The 23,851-nt window shown below is 42.3% G+C and overlaps 1 protein-coding gene across 2 annotated transcripts in view; it reads left to right on the forward strand.

The window, feature by feature from the left end:
- Positions 1–18,967, forward strand: part of GALC (galactosylceramidase) — a 34,349-nt gene extending 15,382 nt beyond the window's left edge. Inside the window, exons 7-17 of one of the 2 annotated variants that reach the window (XM_066607593.1) lie at positions 3,031–3,161; positions 6,205–6,360; positions 6,572–6,696; positions 7,713–7,840; positions 9,706–9,795; positions 9,889–9,978; positions 10,962–11,106; positions 11,368–11,548; positions 11,878–12,041; positions 12,127–12,203; positions 15,913–18,967. In XM_066607593.1, the coding sequence (XP_066463690.1) occupies positions 3,031–3,161; positions 6,205–6,360; positions 6,572–6,696; positions 7,713–7,840; positions 9,706–9,795; positions 9,889–9,978; positions 10,962–11,106; positions 11,368–11,548; positions 11,878–12,041; positions 12,127–12,203; positions 15,913–16,068 (1,443 nt within the window). In that variant the 3' untranslated portion in view covers positions 16,069–18,967. The remainder of the gene's footprint in view (positions 1–3,030; positions 3,162–6,204; positions 6,361–6,571; positions 6,697–7,712; positions 7,841–9,705; positions 9,796–9,888; positions 9,979–10,961; positions 11,107–11,367; positions 11,549–11,877; positions 12,042–12,126; positions 12,204–15,912) is intronic. The other variant, XM_066607594.1, reaches the window with a different exon arrangement.
- The last annotated feature ends 4,884 nt before the right edge of the window (positions 18,968–23,851 follow it).

Below are 23,851 nucleotides of genomic sequence, written 5' to 3' on the forward strand. Positions count from 1 at the left end.
TTTTCCGCTTGCGTAGATCTTGTTGACCACTAGATGTCTCTACGACGCAATTGAATAGAGTTCGTCCAGTTAACAGAATTTGAGAGGGGGTATTATTGGAATTCAAGAAGCTGGATGGTCGTATCGACAAATTGCCACCACCTGGGCTTTTCTGCCCAGACTTTTAGAAGGTGTTGGATGCGTGAGGGTGCACACACAAGGCTCAAGACGCCCTCTACAGGCCAGTAGAGAAGATAGACTGATCGTCTGACATGAATGGGCAATTCCAACTGTTTCGTTGGCCACCATACAGAGACAGGTTGCACCATCGTCACCATTCTGTTTGCAGTGGTGTCTTGAATAATTAAACTGGACTGCTACGGAGTGGAACCGGATTGTCTTCAGCGACTAATCCAGGTTTAGTTTGGCACTGATGATGGCTATGTTAAGTGTCCGGAGATCTAGGGATGAGCGCCTCAATCTGTGGAGTGGCACGCTGCCCCCACTGCTGGTGTGATGGTCTAGGGGGCCATTGTACAGAACAGTCGGTCACCCCTAGTAGTGGTACGAGGGACAATGACAGCTCAGCGATATGTTCAGGACATCCTGCAGCCACATGTGTTCCTCTCATGGCCGCTTCCGAGAGGTATTTTCCAGCAGGATAAAGCTTGGCCGCACACACAAGGCGGTCACAGGAATGTCCCCACAACATTGTCACACTGCTGTGGCTGCCCAGTCACCGGATCTATCGCCAGTAGAACATGTATGGGACCATTTGGAATGCCAGCTTCAACAGCCTACGAGTTTACACAATCTAGAGGCTCCGTTACAGTAAATGTGGAGTGATATGCTGCAGGATACCACACAGAACCTGTATATCTCACATCTTGCATCCAAACTAGAGGTGGCCCAACAGGGTACTAGAACCTCCATGTTGGCCTGTATCACATCTTGTATCCAAGCTAGAGGCCGTAAATCAGGGTACTAGAGCCCCCATGCCCTTGTGCATCACATCTTGTATCTAAGCTGGAAGGCAGTACAACAGGGTACTAGAGCCCCCCCCCCCCCCTTCAGGGGTCAGTTTAACTCAATAAACTATCCTTCTGCTCTGATACTGTAATCACTTACTTATATCAATGTTACAATCACACAAAGTTTCATTCAATGACGACAACTTCGTGTGTGTGTGTGTGTGTGTGTGTGTGTGTGTGTGTTTTTTTTCACTTTATTTTTGATTTTTGTCCTCCATTGCCACCAATTAATTTAGTATTGGAAAACACACTTCCATCAATATTATATGGACCTGCTAAGAATTGGAGTAGAGGATATTTAGGCAGTTAGATTGTTGGCTCTTCTGGTCAGGGCCGCATCTGCTTGTCTTTTAACAATACTGTCAATGCATAAAGAAAAGCATTCTGGGCAAACCGTTTCCATAAATAATGGCGCTCCCGCATCACAGGTCACGGTAAGATGATGAGCCTGTATCTAGAATGTGGAGCTATTGGGGCCGTTAGGAAGTGCAGCGATGGGGAAGTGCCATGACTCGGCTAACCTTTAATCTTTCCATTATATGCCCACTGCCTTTCCTTCAATGTATTATCCATCTCCCTCTGCACAATACTTCATGTGTTTGTTTGTTTTTCATAATTCTCCATTTACTTGCAGAACTCTCATGTCCATCTCAGATCAGGGTTACACGGGGCACCTCAGGCACAAAATAACACTCAGTAAACAGCTTTACATGTGGTGGTACTTGCATGCTCTGAATAGGCTATAGCTCCTCCTGATGTGCTGATGGCTCTGTGCTGAGTACTTGGAACTAATCATGTCTGTCTCAGACGCAGAGAGGAAAACTACATATGCAACTTTTTCCTTTGTCTTCTATTTAAAAGGTCACTTAACATAGAAAATAAAAAATCCTAGCAATTCTTTGCTACATTGCTTCCTTTCCTTTGTCCTATTTTGTATCATATTACAATTAAAGGGTATTTCAGGACTTAACTTTTTCTATTGCTGACCAAATTAAATAAAATGAGAGCTGCACCAGCAATACCAACCCTGGCCTCTGCACTATGGTCAGTGCTGTCTGCTTCCTCCATTGACAGTAGTGACAGTGGCACCAAGAATTAGCTGACCGGCGATTCCCTGCCGATCATATACTGTTGACCCTCAGTTCTAGGAACATGCAGATAATACAAACCCAGAAACAGTGTAGGCAAGATGAGATGCTATTTACTTCTAGTAGTATTCTCTATGTTGAGGACTCGTTTGCATTGAACAATAATCATTCAGCTTCTCACTACATCGTGGGAATTGTAACGATTATCATTTAGTATAAATGCCAGCAGCTACTCAAAGATGAACAATAATCTATTATAAATTATAACTTGTTCGTCCTTCAGTTTCTGCTGGCATAAAAAAATCTAACGATAAATACACATAAGCTTGTGAGAATTTGGCATGAGGGTTCTTTTAACCCTTTGCAATCCAATTTTGGATTCAGGGCTTCCTAAGGGGGTTTTCTCTTTCTGCCATTATACAATGGCGCCATCTGCTGGCTAGAGCCAGTACTGCGGTATGGGACATGCTGGAGAGGCCCCCAAAAACAGAGCAGCAAGTAATATACAGTAAGAATACCCTGCCGGACGTCTTCCGACATCGGAGCTGTACAGCCTTCAATCAGAATGTCTTCAGACATCAGACAGTGGATTGGAAAGGGTTATTGTATGACTTCACTGTAGTACAAATGCACTGCTGGAAGAGAAGATGACACTGTCTCCTAATAACATATATTAGTCTAATACAGTTTCACATGTACTGCTGATTCTCCCTTTAACATGCCAGCTATCATTAATCTTCCTAATGCCGCTTTGTGATTCTTCATGTGAAATTCCCATATCTTTAATGCTGCAGTTTCTGCTGTAAGTCACTCTGTATATCTACTGCCAACTTTCTGATGTGTCCCGCCTGCATCGCATGTCACCTCTCAGAGGATATTTTGTGATCTGCACTCTTCCTCTCTCTCTCTGCTTCACTCTCTTTTCTATCAAGTTACTGCGGTACACCCTGGATAAAAGCGGCCTGGAGCGGGTGAGAATCATAGCCAGCGACAATATGTGGCAGCCGATCTCTTTCAGAATGCTGCGGGATGCTGAGCTCCTCAGGGTGGTCGATGTGATAGGGTAGGAGACGCTGCTTCGTCCAGTGAACCATTTCTGAGTAACACTGACACAAACTACTAACGTTTGCATCACTACAATTTAGTAAAATAACATTTAAAAAAATTTTTGTTCCTTTTTAAAATCAATTCCGATCCGTCTCAGGAAAAGACTCCCCTGTAGCGCCTCACTAATGTGATATGACAGTCCAAAGTATGCTGTTTGACCATCGCAGCCGCCTGTCCCACAGTGCTATAGGGCCCACAGTATTGTAATATCATTAGTGTTCATCAGCACCTGAGATCTCTGAAGTGGAGACATGATTGCTAATATTTAACAGACCCAAGCAGTTTACAATGTATACAGCAATATGTCATAACACAGCTCAGATTGTTTTAGGAGCCACGTTGGTCTCACTACTCCATTGTGTCATTCTACTTTTATTGGTGACATAGCTGCTCGTTAAACAGCGTACCTACATGTTTCTATCTAACTAATTTCATCAGGGGTCGGTTTATTATAGTTGTATAAGGTTTTCAGCGCAGCACACTAACTTTTGATATCTAGTATGGCATAGTATTTGGGCACTGATGAAAGCCTCCACTGACTTCAGTGCCTAAATACTATGCTATAGTAGATATCAAAGTTAGTGATCCCTGATGAAATTGGTTATATAGAAATATGTAGGGGCTGTTATACAGTAACTTCAGTCATGTCAACACTTTAGATATCAAGCACTAATGAAAATGAATGGTATAGGTCACACCAAGTATTGTGATTGTGTACATGTAATAGCGCTATGGGACAAGTAAACGGCATTCTTTGGACTTCTATTTTACATTATTGAGGCACTGCACAGGTATCTCTTCCTGAGACTGACAAGAACCAAAAATAAGTTATATTTTAGCTCACATACTGTCCGTGTAGCCCCAGCATGGATGATTTTGTACTTATCTAGGGTTACAGTCTTGTATTATACTCCAGAGCTGCACTCACTATTCCGTTGTACATGCATTACAATCAAGACCATTTCTATAATGTCAATGAGATCCAGACTGTATCCCATACCAAGAGGTTACATACAGAATAATGCCAACAAGCAGCCAGGTTAGTGTGTGCATGCATTACTTATCCTGTTCTGATCCTGAGTTATACTCCAGAGCTGCACTCACTATTCTGCTGGTGGAGCCATTGCTCCCCCCCCCCACTCCACCCTTCCCCAAATTAAATGTAACAGGGGAGTGACTGGACTATTCTGGCACACACTTGTTCATACACAGGAGAAGGGAGCAGGACTGATGGCAACGTCTTGTACCTCCATGGGATTATAAGATGGTGGCTGATGCTGGTGGCCCCATCTCCTGTAACACCATGGTGGCTTTGGGACACTTTGGTAGGTGAGAGGTGCAAACACAGATATACTGTTAAAAGTTGTGTTGTCCTGGTCCCTCCTGTGTTTGAGTAGCCATCTGCTGGTAATAAGCCAGTCCCCGGGAGGTACATGCCGCCCCACTGAAGAGGAGCAGGGCTGTATAAACTGGAGGATAGCTATTCGCACAACACATGGGAAACACGTGCAGGTGGCGATCTGGAAAAGATGAGCAAGATAGCCGCTCTGTTAGGTTAATTTCACATTGCACAACCATTTATGGTTTCCGACCTGGAGTGCCATCCAAAATACAGAAAACTGCATTCAGATGGAAACCTAGGCTGTCATTACTAAAGCGGTCCAAAGGTGCAAGCTGACTGATGAGGTGAAAGTCTTCAGCTGTTTGTGCCAGACAGAATACTGTAGTTGACTGCTATTCTCTCCAGCTAAAATGAGTTTTACTAATGACAGCCTATGATGGTTCTGTTTGGGAGTCGGTCTGCATTCAGTTTTTGGCATTTCAGACGGAACCCTGCAACAGAAACCATAGACACATCCACAACTGCACTGTGAATCTAGCCTTCTTCTGTGTGTAGGTTGTGGTTACAGTTTCGAAGGAAGAACAGGCAAGATTGTAATCATGGGAAATGTGTTTTTTAGTTTCCTCATTGCTACTGGTAATAGTATCACAAGGCCGCCTTAAGGCCCCTTTAGACAGGACAAATGTCGGGCAAACGATGCCAGACACTCATCCCCTCATACTCTCTCTCGAGCACCGGAACAGGAGCTAGTATCACTGACTCACAGCGGGGCAGCTGGAGGAGATTTCACTCCTCGCTCTCCCCCGCCATTCTCGAACAGTTCATCGCCCATCATTTATGCTGTATAAACGGTGGATGATGAGCTGAATGATGATCGCTCATTGTAAATAGCAGCAGTTCAGTATTGAACATCCGCTATGTTAAGTCAATGGAGAGGGGCGGGGGAGAGCGAGGAGTGAAATCTTCTGCAGCCTCCCTGCTGGCCGCTCTGTTAATGAGCCAGCGATTCTAGTTCCCGTGCAACAGCACAGAAGCGAGGAGACACAGGGACGAGTGTTGGCCATCGCTTGCCCGACATTCGTCCCATGTAAATGAGCCTTAAGAGTATTTTTACACGAAATAATAATTTTTCAGATTCTCAATGGATTGCTGGAATATGAGCGCTAATTATTCAGTGTAAATGCCGATGGGATTGAACGACTAACGATAGTTCCTCCATAGTTCAGTTTCTGCAGGCATAAAAATCAGACAATGATGACTGCCTGTTTACTGGGAATCGAGGCTGGTGGCCAGAGCAATCTCCGGCCTACTTCGCCTTAATTCACTGAACAGTCCTCAGTCTTGTAATGATTATAGCTGGGATGACTATCGGGCGCCAAAGCGCCTGACAGTCATCTCGTGTAAAAGGACTCTTGTAAAATGTCCAAACCAGGAAAGGACAGAGGAGCCAGGTCTGAGTAGGCCTTCATGGATAACCCGCCAGGGAAATGTTATTATAGGTGCCTAGTTTTTAGGCTTCCAATATAGATTATTCTATGGTGCAGATAAGAGAATATATAATTTCAGAATGTGTTTAGGTTGTTAAATGTCAGTTGGTAGGCCCAAGATGCGAACCTGTGGTCTACAATCTCACTATACGTCCTTATGCTTATTATAGAGCTCACTATCCTGGGACTCTCACTGTTGAAGACGCGATTTCGACAGGGAAGCAGCTTTGGGCTTCGGAGGATTACAGCACTTTTAATGATGAGGTTGGGGGAGGCTGCTGGGCTCGAATCCTCAACCAGAATTATGTCAACGGGAACATTACATCGTGAGTCTACAGCATGAAACATTCACTTTCATTGAATCACTTGGTTAACATATTGGTTGCCTGGAGCGCTTTCAGTCGTGTCCTCAGTATTAGCACTTCCTTTGTACTATGTCTCCTACACTTGTGCTGTCTCTTCTGATATCTCCTGTGCAGCAGCATCATACATCATTGTGTGATAACCGGTGACGTGAGGTTATTTCTGTTCTTCTAGAACCATCTCCTGGAATCTCGTGGCCAGTTATTATGAGCAGCTGCCATTTGGTCTGGAAGGACTGATGACGGCGAAGGAACCGTGGAGTGGCAACTACATAGTGTCCTCTCCCATCTGGATTACAGGTAATTCCCGCTTCATGTAGATGACTGTATATATTATACAGTAGGGCATTCTTTATTTAAGCCTTTTTTTTTTTTTTTTAAACGAAACAAAAACCATAATGATCCCACTATGGGATACATGCAGTATACAATATGTCAGAATATATAAAAACGGTAACAATTAAAGATTAGGATTCATAGTGTGGCGAGTTCTGACAAAGAGATACTAATTGGCATAGCTCCCCGGACCTCCGAGTCTACTTTCAATGATTACAACCTCTTGATTTGCAATGTGACTGTAGATGAGCCTCGAGGATTACTTTGAACCCTCACAGTCCTAAGTAATCAATCTGTCAGAGGGCATTATACAGGCGGGCTTTCAATTAGATTTGAGAATAGTTTAAAGATGTAACCACCTCCATCTGCAAATGACTGATCACAGGGTAGAGTGGATCATTTATTGTTTTATGTAGTGTATGTGCGAAATGTTATATTTAATTTTTTTTTTTTATAGATAGAGATCTATATAGGGATTCCTAGTTTGCTAGTTTATTTGAAGATTATAGATTTTTCAGCATAGTCCTGTATATCATCCTCTGTCTTACTATGACACGGGCTGTTATTAGGACTAGACTAAATGTGCCTCAATAGCTTGCGTAATGTACAGACAGCCCTGGCGTCCAGTCCAGAAACCAACTGATCTAATTGAAAGTAGAGGTCCCCTTTTGCTTGTGCCGTGGTCTCTCTTGACCATGGCTATCTTGGGGTTAAACAGCTGGCATCAGAGATACCTTGTATCCTTACCATTGGAATAGGAACTTGGTTGTTATTAGACCTTGTGAAACTCCTCCTAGGGCAGCATAGGGCACTGGTGCATATTATTGCAGTGTATCACTATAAACCATCCTCTGTGAGCTCAACGCATCAGCAAAAGGTTCCTGCCTGAAGGTCGCTGCAGTGTATCAATGCTACAATGTATCTTCTGCTACAAGATGTATCCGCCTGGAGTCCACCATCATGTTTCTCATCTGTTTCAGCTCACACCACTCAGTTTACGCAGCCAGGGTGGTATTACCTGCGGACAGTCGGTCACCTGGAGAATGGCGGGAGCTATGTTGCCCTTACTGACAGGAAGGGGAACATCACAATTATAATTGAGACCATGGTAAGAAGCAGGAGATATTGAGTATTCATAGTGCTGCATATTGTATTGTATCCATGGATTACATCAGGGGTTGGGACAACTATAGCTCTTACTACGGAAGATATGAACTAATGGGTGATGCATACAGTGCTTTCTTCCTAAATTATAAGGGGGCACACACACCCGTGGCTGCAGCCAAACATTGAGGAGAGACTATAGACACCTTTACATGGGATAACTGTTGGGCACATAAGCGCTGTCTTACTGACTATTTCTCTTGTGCTTTACAGAGTAGAGATTGTTCTGTGAATAGGCAGTTGTTCAAAGATTGAGGGGCTCCCATTCATGCGGCCCCACCTTCGCTCGCCTCTTAGTACTGCTATGTCATCCTCACATGACAGCCACCTGGTCCTAACCACGGATGCCTGCCAGAAATGGAGGCCAAATAAATGCAGGGGAGCGCAACGAACCAAGGACATACGCACAAATCGCAAACCCATCAATTAAACGTTACATGTCTGCATCTATGATATTGCCTACATCAGTGTGAAGAGGTCCAGTGCATCACATGCCTACATTTGTGAGTGCATTATCTTATAGGCATGTACATGTGACGAAGCTTCAAGTCAAATGTCCCGCTGGTATTTTTGGTTCAAAGGATTTATGGTAACCGAACAGGATTGCCATAATGACAAGTTACAAATTTTCAATGTTATAGCCATAGATATGTTTTAACCTCTTAAGGATTGCCCCCTTTTTTCCATTTTTCGTTTTTTCCTCCCCACTTTCAAAAAATCATAACTTTTGTTTATCAACCAACGTAGCTGTCAGAGATCTTGTTTTTTTTCTGCTGCCATCTTCTGAGAGCCAGAACTTTTTTTAATTTTTCTGTTGATATAATTGTGCGAAGGCCCTTTCTTTTTTTTTTCTTAAACCTTTTTAAACTGATTTTTATTTTTATAAGTCCGCATAGAGAACAAAAACTTGCGATGGTCTGACCGCTCCTGCAGTATGATGAAATTCCATAGCATTACATTATACCACGATCTGACAGGCAATCTATCAAGCCATGCCACAGGCATGAGTTGATGTGCAAGCTGCAATGGCAGCCCTGGGGTCTCTCAAAAGGCACCTGGCTGCCATGCAAAACATGGCACCCCACAATCTCATCGTAGGTAGCTGTATGGAATCCTCTAACATCGATCGGGGCATTTAAAGGCCTAACAGTTGCGATCAGTGGGAGTGCTGATTGCAACTATTGCCAATGGGTGTCAGCTGGAAGAAACAGCTGGCACTCACGTTGTATGGAGCAGGATCAGCCCCCATCCCCTTCCATACATTACCCGAATGCAGGGAACGTGACACTATCTCCTGTGTCGTTAAGGGGTTAAAGGGATTGTCTCTGAAGATAGGAGTAGCTGATTTTGCTGGGGGAAGCGGTAGTAGTAGCAGATGATTGTATGTCTATTATACACAAATGGCTCCAGCCCGCCAGAATAGCAGCTGCTTTTATAGAGTGGATCCCAAGCAGGGGAGTATTATGTATCACATAGAATCCAAGAAGTAATAGACTTGGGGCGTGTTCACATGTTGCTAATTTGTGCGGATTTTGTCTCATATTTTGGCACAGCTCTGCAGCAGGTTTCACTCCTTCAATTTGAATTCAATTACATGGCTGCTGCAGATCCGCACCAAAATCTGCAACCGAATCCACTGCAAATCAGCAATGTGTGAACGCACCTGTAGGGTCTTTCTAGTGAAAGAAAAAGGTGCAAAAGCCCTTCTTCCAATCTCATACAGCCTCTTTAACAGTGTAAATCTTCACAAATGATCGGCTTGTCCCCTCCATCCAGAATGAGGGTAATCCTTGCCTCTTCTATCTCCAGTCTCATGACAACTCCATCTGTATCCGGCCCCCGCTACCCAAATTTAATGTCTCTGCACAGAATGCCACCTTTAAGCTGGACGGCTCCTTTGTGAGTATAAAATGTTAATGATGAAATATACAATAATTCATGACTAAGGGGTTGTGCCATTATTAACATTTCTGTACTTTTGCTTTTTCGTAGAATGATCTGAAGTCACTGCAGGTCTGGTACTCCAAGCTTTGTACCAACGCCACTAAACCCGCCCTATTCACAAAGAAGTCAGCGATACCGGTAACTGTTACATTGTAATGTGTTGTAATACAAGAATGACAGGCAGTCACAACAGTCAGGCACAAGAGGAATAAGTAAGAGTCCTGATCATACTAGTTTTACAATTTATAAAGCATAAGGAAAATATGCAAGAGGTGGAGGATAAGTTATAGCCCTGATAATAGGAGATTACAATCTATAAGGAGGCAATAGAAGAGGTGGAGCATGAGTAAAAGCCCTTATCTTGTGCGCTTAGTCTATTATGATTATTGAGGTGATATCAGAGGTGAGGGATGAGTAAAGGCCCATTTACACGCAATTATTATTGCTCAAAAGTCATTCGCATGACCGAATTTGAGTAATAATAGTTACTTGTAAACGTGGGCATCGAGCATTTTTCGTTTGAGCGATGATTTTAAGGTGAACTTAAAATCCATCATTCAGCTAATGGAGATAAGGCAGTTTGCTTTATCTGTCAGTAGACTGCAGGCTGTTATTTTTCGTAGGAACTCTGCAGTTAACATTGTATGCTGCTGTGCGCACAGCTGGGTGTGGGGTTAATCACACACTGGGATCTGCAAACAGTTTGTGGAGGCCCATTTACATACAAATGAAGATGATAAAGTGTTAATGGCCATTAGTGGCTATTAAGACTTTATGCAAAAAGTTTGCTAAAACTTTCAATCGTTTGAAAGATTATCTTTGCATGTTAATGGGCCTTAAGGGTCCTGACTATAGGCACTTACTTTAGAAGGTATAGGGAGATACAAGAGGTGAAGGATGCTTCCTGACCAGTCTCTTACAGCCTATATAAGGGATAGTTAGTTTTCAGTATCTCATCAATCTAACATTTCATAAACCTCCAGTTTGAATACGATGACATTTTTTTATAGGTCTATTGACAACCCTTGTTCTCAGGCTCTGTGCTCCCTTGATTGCTTGTGAGTAAACTTTCAATGATCGCATGACTTTGTTGAATGTTGGACCTCCTATTGCATTTGCAGGTTACTGGTGGCTTATTTACTGTGGAGCTTGGAGTGGATGAGGTTTACACGTTGACAACCTTAACAACAGGGCAGAAAGGTTCATATCCAAAACCTCCAGAATCTCAACCTTTCCCTCGGAAATACATGGACGACTTCAATGTCCGTAAGTCATGGACCGATACTGTCTGTAATCACTGACCACTCCATCTGGAAAATCTGTGTCTTTCAGTAATTTCCTTCCTTTTTCAAGATTTGTTGGATTTCATAATAATTTGCCTTTAGAGGTCACTCTTTCTTCTCCTCTTGGTAGCTTACTGTAATATATTTTACTGATGGTGTCATATTGTTATATATGAAGACTATGATGATCTGGATTCCCATGGGTCTTTTCATGTTTCGTTTTTTGTATGTAATCCTTATCTAGGTAATCCTCCCTTTAGTGAAGCCCCCTATTTCGCAGATCAGTCAGGGGTCTTTGAATATTTCACAAACACCTCGGACCCCGGAGAGCATGTGTTCACATTCCGTCAGGTTCTGACTCAGCGGCCGATTACCTGGGTTTCCGATGCCAGTCAGGCAATCAGTGTAATTGGAGATTACTCATGGTGAGACCTTTTTATTAGTATGTCCTCTTTATATGAGTAGCAGACTGATGTATATATTACCGGCACTGACACATAGTAACTACTAGAACAGGGAAGATTTGTGCTGTCTTGTGCTTGGCTAACAGAAGATTGTCTAAACTTGGAACAGTTGTAACAGCACTTGGGTTATGATGGATTTTCTGCCTCTGGAAGTATATAGAGTTGTTTCCATCCATTGATGGAAATCGGGGCTTGTGAAATAAATGAAGCAATAAAATCCGAAGGTTTCTGAACTCATACAGTGCTTATGCTTTTAGCGTACCGTGCTCTGAATAGTTTCTTCTGTACAGGTCCAACGTTATTGTAACCTGTGACATCTACATAGAGACCCCAGGCACGGGTAGCGCATTCGTTGCCGCCAGGGTGAACCAGGGCGGGTCACTTTCGAATTTGGCCAAAGGGATCTATTTCTGGGTATTTGTGGATGGCACTTATAAAGTCACAGGGGATTTGGGTAAGTGCTCATTTCCTAGAGTTTGGAGGCCACACTACATCACAAACTCATAATGTCTCCTAATAACTGTGACTTCCTTTATCAGAAGGGAAGATTGTGCTACGTAAGGGTCTGGCTGGGGTCCGGGCGAGACAATGGCACACACTGACACTCCATATTAAGGTAAGGAGGTTGTGAATGCCGGTACTTTTTAAATTTTACCTTAGTTCAATATAGTTTAAATAGAACTTAAATCTGGAGAGCGGTGATGTCACTGCTGTACAATATAACTTGTATCTGCAGAGCAGTGCTGTCCACTTCTCTAGAATATAACTTGTATAGTGAGCAGTGATGTTGCTGTACTGTATTTTTAGATTAGAAGACTCACTTTTTAGCAAGCAAAAATCTTGCTGAAAAGTTCCTGTGTTTTATACTCCTGAGTCGGGGGAAAGGGGGTAGTAGTGCCAGACCCCTTGACCACTTCCTTATTGCTTGAGCAGAGTGTGTTCATAGAGCACTTTGCCCGGTACAGGAAACAAGAACTGCCTCTATAACTCGCGTCTGACTGCCTGGACCTGACATCTTAGTCCGTATTTACATGGCCAATTTTCTTACCCGAGACGCCCATTATTTGTAGTGAATTTATTTACATGGGTGATTATTTTTTTTATTTTTTTTTCCATCTCGCAGCATGTCCTAACTTCTTGCATTATCCAAGTGAAAAAAAAAAATCCCCTAGCTCGTTTCGTACGGGAGTAGATGTAACCACCGGTATTTAAATAGTAGTATACATTTATTATAAAATAACAGCCGGTATCAGTGGATGCTATTTTTTAATAAATGTAAACTACAATATAAATACCGGTCATTACATCGATTTCCGTATGAGCGGATATTTTTTCATTTGGATACGTACTTTTATATATGCCAGTAGGCATACATCTCTTACCGGCTTTCCTGGAAAACCGGGATTCAGAAAGTCTCGGGGGATTCCCACCAATTCAAAGCAGACCGGGCTGCAAGGTGCTAGTGGGGTGGTCCCTATCTGGGATCCCACTAGACACCGGGTAAGTCCCTCTATATTATTTCCTACCATCTATATGCTAATAGCACAGAAGAATTTCACTGCGGGGCACTGTCCAAATTATTTTACCAACTTTTTGCATAACTCGCAGGAGAGTAGTACATGCAAATGTGCAGCGTCCTGCATAGGGTGTCTGTATGAATTCTCGGGCATGACTTGCTATCGGCCATGTATATAAAGCCTTACTTTATTGGTACTCCATTTATTAAAACACTACCCAAACTCCATGTCACTGGCAGCCAGCAAAGAGGCAACTCTAAGGGATGCTTATCTTATCAGATGCCTCCTGCTGCCTTTCCCAGGCGGGCGAGCCCTCAGTATACCTTCTGATCTTCCTTCCTGAACTACTCATCGCAGGCCAACCCCATCATCGTCCTTGAGCAGGAGAGAGTAGATAACCCAAGGAGCTGCTGTTTCAAATGGTTGCCATGTGTTTAAGCTTCCTGTTCTCATGTAACCAACATTTAATGATCCATCACCCCATAACATACTATGGAGCAATTTACAGGCAGCACAGGCCCACAGGCTCTCCCCACACTTGGGACTAAAGTCTATTCCTCACAGGTTATTTGAGTTTTCATTAGCAGACCTCCCCATAAGATTCCTCCAAGTTCTTTCTTCTTTGTCTCTAGTAAAATATATAATTCACAAGTCTAACTTCTCCGTTTGAAATGTCCTCTGCTTAAGAACCCCATCAAAACCCATTGTATGTAGGGGTGGATTGAGACCCTAAAGTGGCCCCTATGTTGTAGTTGGGCCAAAACAGGCAGTTGGTTGGACGAATACAAGTAGGCAGAGGATAGCAAACAGCCATCTGCAGCCATGTTGTCATTTGAGGGAGGGGGGGGGGGGGGGAGAAGTCTATGTAGCACGCACAGCTCACAGCAACAGATTTTCTGCGAACCGCAAAGCATTAGGACTGGAGATATAAATTAGGGTGCCTTTTATTTTTATCATTAAGCCTCCATGACATGAATGAATATCATAAACTGGCTTGTCTTAAGCCTTCCAGGTATGCCCCAGCTGCATGCCTATTAGGCGGTGCCTTCAGTACAACCTAATAGATTGCTTTGCAATTCTAGACTCGCTGGGAATCATTATTTGCTATACGGAGTATACCAGAGCATTATAAAAATGACTGAAGATCGCATTGTGACTGCCATAGTGTGACTAAATATGTAGCAAGAAAAATGTTAATAAAGTTAATTTAAAAATGTGCACAGTTGATTACAAGTGTTTTTTCCTTATTTTGTAAATATGAAAGAACCGCATACAGTATTACTATCATGACGCGTATAATTACATTAGTACTGTTGCTGTACAGAACCCACTATATCAAAACCAATGTTACAAGTAATAACACGACATGAGGGCCAAATAATATCGCCACACCATGAACACATCCTACCATCATATAGTGACTGAATAATACTACCATATTGTTACTGAATGACCACTACAAAGATCAATATTACTAAAAACATCACTGTATTGGGCTAAATAATACCCCCAGATTACGACAACCTAATACTACCATAGTGTTGCTGAAAAGCACTATACCAAGACTATTATTACCCTCATAGAGGGACCATATAGGAGTAGTTACCAGTTTTGCACAGGTGCTCTGCGAATTGTGTAACTAATTACAGTACAGTTACCTCCAATGACCACAAGTGATGTCCCATATGACTGGAGTCATTCATTCTCCTTTTTTTTTCCATGCGGCCCTGACCGCCATGATGACCTCTCTTGGAAACAACTTGTCTTTGCAGAATTTGGCAGAAACCTCTTTGACTACTACATTTCCCATCCACATGTTTTCTAAAAACTCTAAATACTTTCCCAATCCATGTTGCCCTGGATAGTAATAATGCCACTCCTAGTGCCCCCACACAGTAATGGTATCCACCTTTTTGTGCTCCCTGCAGGCCCCACGCAGTGCCACTTTTAGTGCCTCACATACAGTAAAGAAGTCCACAGTATTGTTTTCCTTATGTTCCAACTTTGGCATACTGTCCCCATTATGCCTCCAGTTGTTTTGATACTATCCCCCTTATGCCTCACTGTGGTAAAAATGCCCCTCATGATTATGACCCAAACTCTGTAGTAATGTACCAACTTCGTAATAATGCTATATACAATATATATACCACTTCTACTCACCCGTGTCGTTCCTCACACTCCCAGCCTCTGCAGTCTGCACAGAAATGGTCATCTAGCCAGTTCCCGGCTGCACCATTACTAGGCAGCACTGATCATGTGATCATGCTTTGCAGTCTTCGCAGCACTAGTGGTCACCTGCTGACTTCCAGGTAAAGGCCAGGAGTGTGAGGTGCAGCAGAGGCGAGTATCCTTTTTTTTTTTTTTTTCTTTCTTTTATTTTAGTGCATTCCGGCAAATATTATTTATTTATTTTTTTAACCCTTACCCTCCACAAGCCCTGAGATGTGGCCGGTATACTGGGAACTTTTCTGGGGGGTCAATGACCAATCTGCTCCCAATTGCATTAGATTCCGAATTTGGAGCACAAAATCAAAGTTAGTGATGTTAATCCTGCCACTTCTTTAAACCACCAAGGAAATTTTAATTGCATTGAAATTTTTTTTCCTGTTGTCTAAAATCTGAGCGCGTGTTCTAGTGTGAAAAATACAGTAACTTCTATTTGGCGAGCGGTAGTGTTGTGGTGTAATATAACTTATACAGTAGTGACATCATTACTCTCCAGATATGTTATACAGGAGATGTCTGTACTTTATACTGCATTCATGTTCTGTCTAATAATAGTGATACTTTTTATTTGTGATTCAGGGATTTTCAGCCTACGGCCTCCTGAATGGTAACCCACTATGGACGGGCGTCCTCACCCTGGGACCTGTGCATGGCTGGACCGCCATAGGAACGGGGTCCTTCGAATTTGTTCAGTTTGACAATTTTATGGTTGAAGCTGATGTTGCTGATCCATAAGGGGCAACCTTCTTGTAAGACATGTACCTTATAACAATGTGAAGATGGTAGGGGGTCTTCTGGATCATTACTGAAACTTAAGGAATCTGGCAAGAAAAAGTTGTAGCGTCCAGCTTTATTGAAAGAGCACAGAGTACTGCACTACATTGAGGAAAGGAAGCAGGGGCTCCTTACATCGTGTACACTGCTGCTTGTAACTTATTGACATGAGACCCCCACCAACATCACTATGCTGCCTCTGCACAATGGGGGGGATACACTTCCTCCATAACATTCTCTAATAGACTACACTGGAAGGGGCCATTTCTCCTGGGGTCTGTCTGCTTTCTAATTGCTGTTAACAGTTGGCATCACCTTCTCAAGCTATGCAAAGAAACTTATGATTAAAGAAAGCTTTCCACTTTGTATATAATTCTTAAAGGGATTGGCCCATTAACCGCATTCATTGGCTAGCTCTGTCATTCCCATTTATGGTGGATAGAGTGGTACAGTGTATGCATGACCTGAGGACCCCTGTGCTGGTAACCAATGAGGGTCCTAGTGGTCATACACTTATCTCCTACCCTTTTGATAGATGATAAATGTTGGTTATGGTCCAACTCCTTTAATCAGTGGAGAATAAAAAGTTTTGTAACTTTCCAATAGACTTTGTTTCATTTATTCATCATTTTCCAGATCTCTGCTTAAGGTGCTCATTCAAACTCAGGCAGTCTGTTTATACAGGCAGATACATTGTTGGCTCATTCGCTCACTAAATCATTCACATTCACTGTACAAGTGAATGAGAATGACTGAATGATCCGTACTTAAACCGAACGATTAGTGAACGAGCCAGTGATGATATTCCTGCCTGAATGAAATGAACGATAAGGGACCAAATTATTTTGGACGGATATTCGTTCTGTATAGTCTGCGATTGGATGCATTGTTCACGTGTTTAGCTTGCTACAACGTATTAGTGCAGATTAATGTATTGGTATAGACGCAAGACTGTTCACAAAGGTTTATACTGATACATTGTAGCACAACCTCAGCCACGTGAGCATCACGGGTTACTGAATATGAACCAGCAAGTTCCTTTTTATTAACAGTAAGTGGAGATTTTGAAAATAATGAGAATTTGAACTTCAGATCTGTTGATGATCTGGTGATTGTGCTTCATTCCCATCAGACTGGATGAGATTGTACATATAATGCCTGGAAGTGTCGTTTATGGGTGCAAATATTTATTTTTACATGATTTATAAACTGTTAGGAATATAATTCACTTCTGAAGATCGGTAATCTCTTTTTGATGTGTGAGACCAATAAAAGTGGGGATTTTGTGATGAATTCATCATCTGGTACTTTGCACTTCTTCTCACATCCCTATACCTTCTGTACCTAAACTGCTTAATACATGAGGGTAAGGCAAAGAGCGGTCTGTCTGTGATCATTGAAAAGTCGGCGACCGGTGGCTAAATACTTCGCTCAGTGCCTAATATAATGGCTAGAACTATAGCTTCAACTTCCTACATCTCGGGAACAGTCTAGCACTGGGGGCTGACACTGCGAATATTACTTGTTAAAGACTCAACTGCACAGAGTACTTAGAACCACAGAGAGAACTTGAGGGGGGGAATTTATGGAACAGTCTAAAATGAACACTGTTTTTGTTTTCCATAGCAACCAATCGCAGCTCGGCTTTCGTTTCATATGCTGCCTTTGAAAAATGAAAGTCGCTCTGTGGTTGCTATGGGCAACAAAGACAGTTTTTTTTTTTTTATTTATTTTGTTTTTCTTTTTAGACCATTTCAGAAATCTCCTCCAGGGTTGGTATGTAAGTCGGAGAGTGACGCCGCACGTTGCTTAGGCTCCATTCACATCAGCAGTTTATTCACCTTTCCCCCTTTATGGTCCGTTCAGAGACCAGAAAAATGGAAATAAATGGAGCCATCAAAAGTCCCATTGATTTCATTGGGGAAAAATCTGTTGTGTGCGTCGGTTTCCTTTTTTTGAATGGGGAAAATGGGACACAACCGCTGCTTCCACTCAAAATAACAGAACCGCGATGGAATGGTCGAGTCATTGATGACTTTTTTTTTATTTTTCTGTCAAGTCAATACAAAATGGATGCAGACAGTGGTTTCCATCTCTGTTATTTATTCCATAACGGGGACCTGCAGACGGAATATAATTGATGGATCTGTCATAAACTGATGAGAAGCCAAGATTATCTGTCAAACTCTCTTCCACAGGTACTTAGATCCTGGATTATGCATGCATTTCGCATTAGTCTGCTTTAATTTTATAAGGGCTCATTCACACGTGTGTGATTTTCACCGGGTATTAACGCCTGCCCGTATAGTGCGTGTTGAATGGAGTTAATGATGGTACAGTGGTTATACATGGTGTATGGATATGCGCATGAAATAGATCACAGCATGCTCTATTTCACTGCATATTACGTACCAACAGCCCTATTGTTCTCTGTGGGTAGCATATTCAGTGCTGTCCATACACAGTACGTTGCAGATGGGTGGTGTTGCATATGCAATGCCACTATGAGACAGGGGGATTAAAAACCGAACTGGTCACACTTGGCGTGACAGCGTGCGTGAGATACGCTATCTATCGCAGGACACTATGGCTCACTACTGGCTTTCAGAGCGGTAAAGCGCTGCGTGATCCACGCATTGTTGTACACGTACGGCCGTGTGAATGAGCCCTAACTGATCTGTTAAAAACTGATGCTGATGTGAATGGAGCCTCACATGGGCATTCTGGCAGGCACACAGCTTAGTCCTGTAGAAATCACATTGTTCACTTTAATCAAATTTTTAGTTATTCTGTGTGATTTATTTTGATGATCGGAGTATTTCCATGAAGGATTAATGATAAATAAAATATTATAACAGTGTGGGTGTAAATACTTTTTATGTACTTTATGCTTCATATCTAATACTGTATACGGATCGTAAAATTATATGGATCAGCTGTTAAAAAGGAGGCTTCTTTAGAGCAACTAGACCAGCCGAGACTACAGTAGAGCGTATAGCTAGTCTATTAGCAGACGGCACAATATGTTGTATGCCGTACTGTTTGTACATGGTATATAGTAGTTATAATACTGCTCCTATGTACAAGAATATAACTACTATAATACTGTCCCCTATGTACAAGAATATAACTACTATAATACTGCCTCCTATGTACAAGAATATAACTACTATAATACTGCCTCCTATGTACAAGAATATAACTACTATAATACTGCCCCCTATGTACAAGAATAGAACTACTGTAATACTGCCCCCTATGTACAGGAATATAACTACTATAATACTGCCCCCTATGTACAAGAATATAACTACTATAATACTGCCCCCTATGTACAAGAATATAGCTACTATAATACTGCCCCCTATGTACAAGATTATAACTACGATAATACTGCCTCCTACGTACAACAATATAACTACGATAATACTACTATGTACAAGAATATAACTACGATAATGCCCCCTATGTAGAAGAATATAACTACTGTAATACAGTCCTCTGTACAAGAATATAACTACTATAATACTGCCCCCTGTGTACGAGAATATAACTACTACAATACTGCTTCCTATGTACAAGAATATAACTACTATAATACTGCCCCCTATGTACGAGAATATAACTACTATAATACTGCCCCCTATGTACGAGAATAGAACTCCTATAATACTGTCTCCTATGTACGAGACTAGAACTCCTATAATACGGTCTCCTATGTACGAGACTAGAACTCCTCCTATAATACGGTCTCCTATGTACGAGACTAGAACTCCTCCTATAATACGGTCTCCTATGTACGAGACTAGAACTCCTCCTATAATACGGTCTCCTATGTACGAGACTAGAACTCCTATAATACGGTCTCCTATGTACGAGACTAGAACGCCTATAATACTGCCTCCTATGTACGAGACTAGAACGCCTATAATACTGCCTCCTATGTACGAGACTAGAACTCCTATAATACTGCCTCCTGTGTACGAGACTAGAACTCCTATAATACTGCCTCCTATGTACGAGACTAGAACGCCTATAATACTGCCTCCTATGTACGAGACTACAACGCCTATAATACTGCCTCCTATGTACGAGACTAGAACGCCTATAATACTGCCTCCTATGTACGAGACTAGAACGCCTATAATACTGCCTCCTATGTACGAGACTAGAACGCCTATAATACTGCCTCCTATGTACGAGACTAGAACGCCTATAATACTGCCTCCTATGTACGAGACTAGAACGCCTATAATACTGCCTCCTATGTACGAGACTAGAACGCCTATAATACTGCCTCCTATGTACGAGACTAGAACGCCTATAATACTGCCTCCTATGTACGAGACTAGAACGCCTATAATACTGCCTCCTATGTACGAGACTAGAACGCCTATAATACTGCCTCCTATGTACGAGACTAGAACGCCTATAATACTGCCTCCTATGTACGAGACTAGAACGCCTATAATACTGCCTCCTATGTACGAGACTAGAACGCCTATAATACTGCCTCCTATGTACGAGACTAGAACGCCTATAATACTGACTCCTATGTACGAGACTAGAACGCCTATAATGCTGCCCCCCCTATGTACGAGACTAGAACGCCTATAATGCTGCCCCCCCTATGTACGAGACTAGAACGCCTATAATGCTGCCCCCCCTATGTACGAGACTAGAACTCCTATAATGCTGCCCCCCCTATGTACGAGAATGTAATTGTTATATTCTTGTACATAGGGGGCTGTATTATAGTACGGTAGTTATATTCTTGTACATAGGGGGCAGTATTATAGTACGGTAGTTATATTCTTGTACATAGGGGGCAGTATTATAGTGGCTATGTTCTTGTACATAGGGGGCAATATTATAGTTTAATACTGCCTCCTGTATACAAGATTATAGTAGTCTTGCACATAGGAGGACAGTATTTGTATTGTACATACTGTATACTGGTTCTCCTGGGTTAAGCAATTGACCGATACATACGTATCTGATGTAATCTGTGGAAAGTTTCAAGCACTTGGCATCCATTATTTGCAGAGAGCCATTTCACACATGCAAGCCACTGATTCTATAGCCAAAATAATGTCTGGTTTTATATTTGCAATCATCAGTGACCTTATTACTTTCACAGTTCATCTATAGATGGTTCTGCTGGTAGGGTATTTGAAATCTGCAGTTTGAGCTACAGCAGTAGTTGTCCTAGAGGTGGCGCTGCAGGATATTTATTTCATATGAATGGAGATTATAAAGGCCTATGCTCCTTGGCCACATTGCAGTTCTCCATTTGGGCTCAGAGCTTTCCTGATCTTCCATTCTACACTATGTAGTTATAGTTCTCCTTTACATACACTTCATAGCTCCGCAGTCAGAGGAATCAAAAGTGCTGCACAGTAAGAGCTTTCCCAAACCTGACCTTGGAGCCGCAGTGAGCCCCCACCCGCTGGCTGATCTAGATGGAGCTGTTTACACAAGTGATGCCTCACGTACTGTGGAGTTGCGATTATATCACACAATACACGGAGCCGAACTTGTCGCCAGATGATCCTCTTTACTGTTGTGCTCTTTATCATCTGAAGAGGCCACTTATGTATCTTCCTGGAACTGAGATGAATGTGACAGAGTAAAGTCACAACGTAATCTGCGAGCCAGCAAAGTGGTCATTATAAAGCACGTCCTCGCAGCGCGATGACAGCCAGGTACAAAGATATCATCCAAACACTATGTACTTATCCACAGGGGCCACTATTATAATAATCTTGTACTTTGAGGGCAATATTCAGTGTAATTCTATTTTTGCACACAGGGGGGCAGTGTTATAGTAGTAGGGATGGGAATAGATTGGTGCTCTTATATATTTTGGAGAAGACAGACGCTCATGCATTTTTTTTGAGCATGCTGCCTTTTTTTCAGTAGCACAGATAGTCCATAGACTGTAGTGCAATGGTTTCTTGAATAAAGCAAAAAAATCCTCTTCATCCTACAATTGTTTAACTTCCACGTGTTCCGAGATCAACATGGTTATTTAATAAAGGGTTAGCTGTTCAGTTTCTACCTTCAGCAGATTTTCTTTTATATATGCAGCAAGTAAAGAAATTCATCCAGTTTATCACTGAATGTTATTTTTTTGATAGAGGTGCTATAACAATTGCAGTTCCAGCTTACTGCCACCAGATGGCAGCATCACCACATCCATGAAGCTCATTGCCCCCTTTTTACCATTCAGTCTTTTGTTTCTGCTGTAGGAGGTGAGAATAGAAGAGAAAGTTGGAAATAAATGGAGGTCAGCCGCTCCGAAGGTTCAATTCACACACGGTCGTTTGTGTTAAAAGAAACATCTCCATTTACTATCTGCTCTAAACAGATTGGCTACAACAATGGACGGCTTAAGTTCCTTTTATATCTTGTATTTTCCTTATAAATTCTGATGTGACTTCTATCTGTATGTTTGGAAGAGATCGAGGTTAAGAAGAGAATAAGGTTCTGCATATTTCTGACGCACTTCTCGCTGCTGCTGCTGTTATTATTTTTAATTAGCGCAGCGACAGAGCTATTGACTAATCTATTGAACGCTTCTTTCCTTTATCGTGTTGCTCTGGCGGCTGAAGGAGCTCAGGAACGTGAGACTCTTGAGTGAAGAATCTCTTGCCGCAATTCATTTCAAACACGAACGTGACACCGAGAGATGGGAACAAGGTGACCTAGGTTTATTTCAGAGGTGCAGCCTGGATGTAAAACCTACATCATCCGGGGGCCCGCTGTCGATTGGCCCCTCGTCTCTAGTAGGATCCTTCTCATACATCAGGGGATACAATCAGGAACAGTCTAATCTATATGGCCTCATCTCTTCTGAGGGCAGTTTAGCTGTCACAGCTATGTGATGGGCACGGTTACAAAGTACTGTGGATGCCACTATGGTTGGCTCTATTAATTAGGGCACTGTAGATGGCCCTATTACTGCATACTGTGGCTGTAATTGCAGACACAGTAGTTATTACCATTATGGAGGTACTATGACCACATTGTTTTAGGGATTATTGTGGTAGTCCATGTCATGGAGGCAATGTTTGAGGGGACTGTGGCTAGCTCTGTTATGGGGGCACTTGTTACTATCATGGCCTATTCACACAGACGTATTTTCTGGCCGCATTCAGTCTGTTACTGACAGAATACACCAATTTAATTAAGTGGGTCATTGTGCTCTTAGTATTCAAGCATACATTTATGTGGACTGTTATTATGCAGAGGGTACCTGCACTTTGGAGCTTCTGCTCTGTCGGTCAATTTTGGCTTTGGCAGCTCTAGAGAGTCCCATGTAGCCCCATATAGCACTATCTGGGGCGGTCTTTAGCTGCCGGATGGAGCTGAGAATGGCGGCAGGAGCTATTCAAAGATTGTAATGGGAACTATTTTGGTCAGTAACTATGGCGTTAAAGTCTATGGATGCGTTGAAGGAAAAAAAAAGGCAGTGAACATGCATTGGCATCTGTGCTTACTGGGGGTGTTTTTGTATTTTATTTTTTTTTTGCACACTGTTTTCTATGGGTGCTGACAAGTGACATCACTTGGGCCTTCTTGTAGTTTTTCTGTGTCCAGAAAAAACTGGTCGGGAAGGGTATCCTCTCTCCTTAAGGAGAGCACCTAGAAGGTGTGTGAGTAGACACTTAGGAGGCCAATAGGTGGCGATGCAGAGCTATTTTAACATCTTCCTTAATTGCATATTTCCCAGAGGAGCATG

Source organism: Eleutherodactylus coqui, chromosome 6 (genome assembly GCF_035609145.1).
Source record: "Eleutherodactylus coqui strain aEleCoq1 chromosome 6, aEleCoq1.hap1, whole genome shotgun sequence".
NCBI lineage: Eukaryota > Metazoa > Chordata > Amphibia > Anura > Eleutherodactylidae > Eleutherodactylus > Eleutherodactylus coqui.